Below are 1,706 nucleotides of genomic sequence, written 5' to 3'. Positions count from 1 at the left end.
TGTGGGTCTCTAGGCTAGTTGATTGGAGACAAGAGTCCCATGGACTTTCTCTTCAGGCTGACTTGCAACCTGAGTCCTCTAGGTATCAGCCTCCTGAGTAGCTAGGATAACCATTGTGAGGCCCCAGTGCTGATCTAGGTAGAGTCATTTCTTCTGTATTCTTTGAGAGGATGGGAGCTTACAGGAAAGTTGATGTGTTTATTGGGCACAGAGTGGAGTGAGCTCAGAGCTGAAGCATGGAGATGTTGTCCTGGGGTTTGGGGCTGTGCTGGTCTGGCAGTGCAGGTTTCCCAAGAAGATACTTGTCCAGGCTGGAGGGGTCTTCATCCCCAGACACGCCATAGACCCGGGCAAGCTCTTCTGTGCTGTAGGGAAGGGGCGCTGTCCAGGATACCTCCAAACTTTCCAGGGGCTGAACAGCCCATGGGAAACTGAGTCCAGCGCTGGTAGGCGCTGGAAATTCCTGGGGCTCCTCTGGCCCTTGGTGGGCCTCGCCTCTGAAAGGCTGCTGAGGGCTGAGGAGGGCGGCCCCGGGCACCTGCGCCCCATGAGCGGCCTGGCGACATGAGGCTGATGGGCACACAGGTGGCTTCCCGGCTTGCTGCTGTTTCTTCAGCTTGGCCTTCTGGTTTTTAAACCAAACCTTCACCTCGATCTCGTCCAGCTGCAGCCTGGAGGCCAGCTCCTGCACCTCGTCCCACTTGGGGTGCTGGGTGTGTTTGAAGGCGGCTCTCAGCTCCTGTAGCTGGTGCTGTGTGAACCTGGTGCGGCTCTTGCGATGGGCTCTCAGCTGCTCTGCCATGGCTGCCTTGGCCGTGTCTGCTGTAGCAGCCAGGTGAGTTGTGCCTGAGCTCCACAGCTCAATGCCCACACAGCCTACCCAGTCAGTATTTCAGCAAAATGCTGGTGGTCTCCACCCTCTGGGACCCTCCCTAGTCTCCTCCCCTCCCTAGTCTCTGCCCTGCCCTTCCCCTCCCTGAGGCCCTTCCTCCAGACAACTTCCACTCCTCAGACTTTCTTCCCTCACTCCTGGGAATCTTTCCTCTCTACAGATAATTGGGAATACTGAGCTAGATTACCAGCTAGCTAGCTAGGTACATATGTATGGACATATACATGTATATATATATTTATTTATGTACATATATCTATATTTTGTATGGCTTCGTGCTGGTCCAGAGGCTTGACTTCAAGGCCTGGGACCCTCCCTTATCCCAGAAACATTCTTCTCCCTCCTTCCTGCTATTCCTCCAGAGAACTTCCACTCTTCAGACTTTTTTGGTTGTTTATTTGTTTATTAAAAGGTGATGAACAGCAGAATCAAGGCAATAAGTACATTAGTATTTCTCTCAGACTTTCTCTAATCACAGACAGGATCTCTTACTTCTTAGAGAAATTTGGGGTACACACACACACACACACACAGAGACTTATATTTTCTGTTTATTTTCTTAGTCAAACGGTTTGAACTCAACCAAGGACAGCTTTTTCACTCAATATTGGTGCTTTATCACTTGAGCTAACGCTCCACTTTGGCTTTTTGGTCCTTCATTGGCAATAAGAGTCTTGCACGCTTTGAATTTCTGGATGACTTTGAACTGCCATCTTCTGATCTTAGCCTTCCAAGCAGCTAGTATTACAGGCCTGAGCCATGGGCTCCTATCCAGCTGCCTGGCCCTCTCTGGTGTACAGGACAGTCAGTCCCT

General features: G+C 51.2%; 1 protein-coding gene across 1 annotated transcript; it reads right to left on the bottom strand.

The window, feature by feature from the left end:
- Nucleotides 1-223: 223 nt before the first annotated feature.
- On the bottom strand, nt 224-802 carry LOC105990857 (leucine-twenty homeobox-like). The gene has a single exon (XM_013023374.1). It carries the CDS (start codon nt 800-802, stop codon nt 224-226), a length of 579 nt encoding a protein of 192 aa, XP_012878828.1.
- Nucleotides 803-1,706: the final 904 nt, after the last annotated feature.

Source organism: Dipodomys ordii, unplaced genomic scaffold (assembly GCF_000151885.1).
Source record: "Dipodomys ordii isolate 6190 unplaced genomic scaffold, Dord_2.0 Scaffold68, whole genome shotgun sequence".
Taxonomy (NCBI): Eukaryota; Metazoa; Chordata; class Mammalia; order Rodentia; family Heteromyidae; genus Dipodomys; species Dipodomys ordii.
Note: the sequence above shows the minus strand (reverse complement) of the source record. Positions and strands in the feature narration are given on the sequence as shown.

Coding starts and splice junctions, on each gene's coding strand:
- LOC105990857 (XM_013023374.1), bottom strand. CDS start 802: ATGGCAGAGCAGCTGAGAGCCCATCGCAAGAGCCGCACCAGGTTCACA.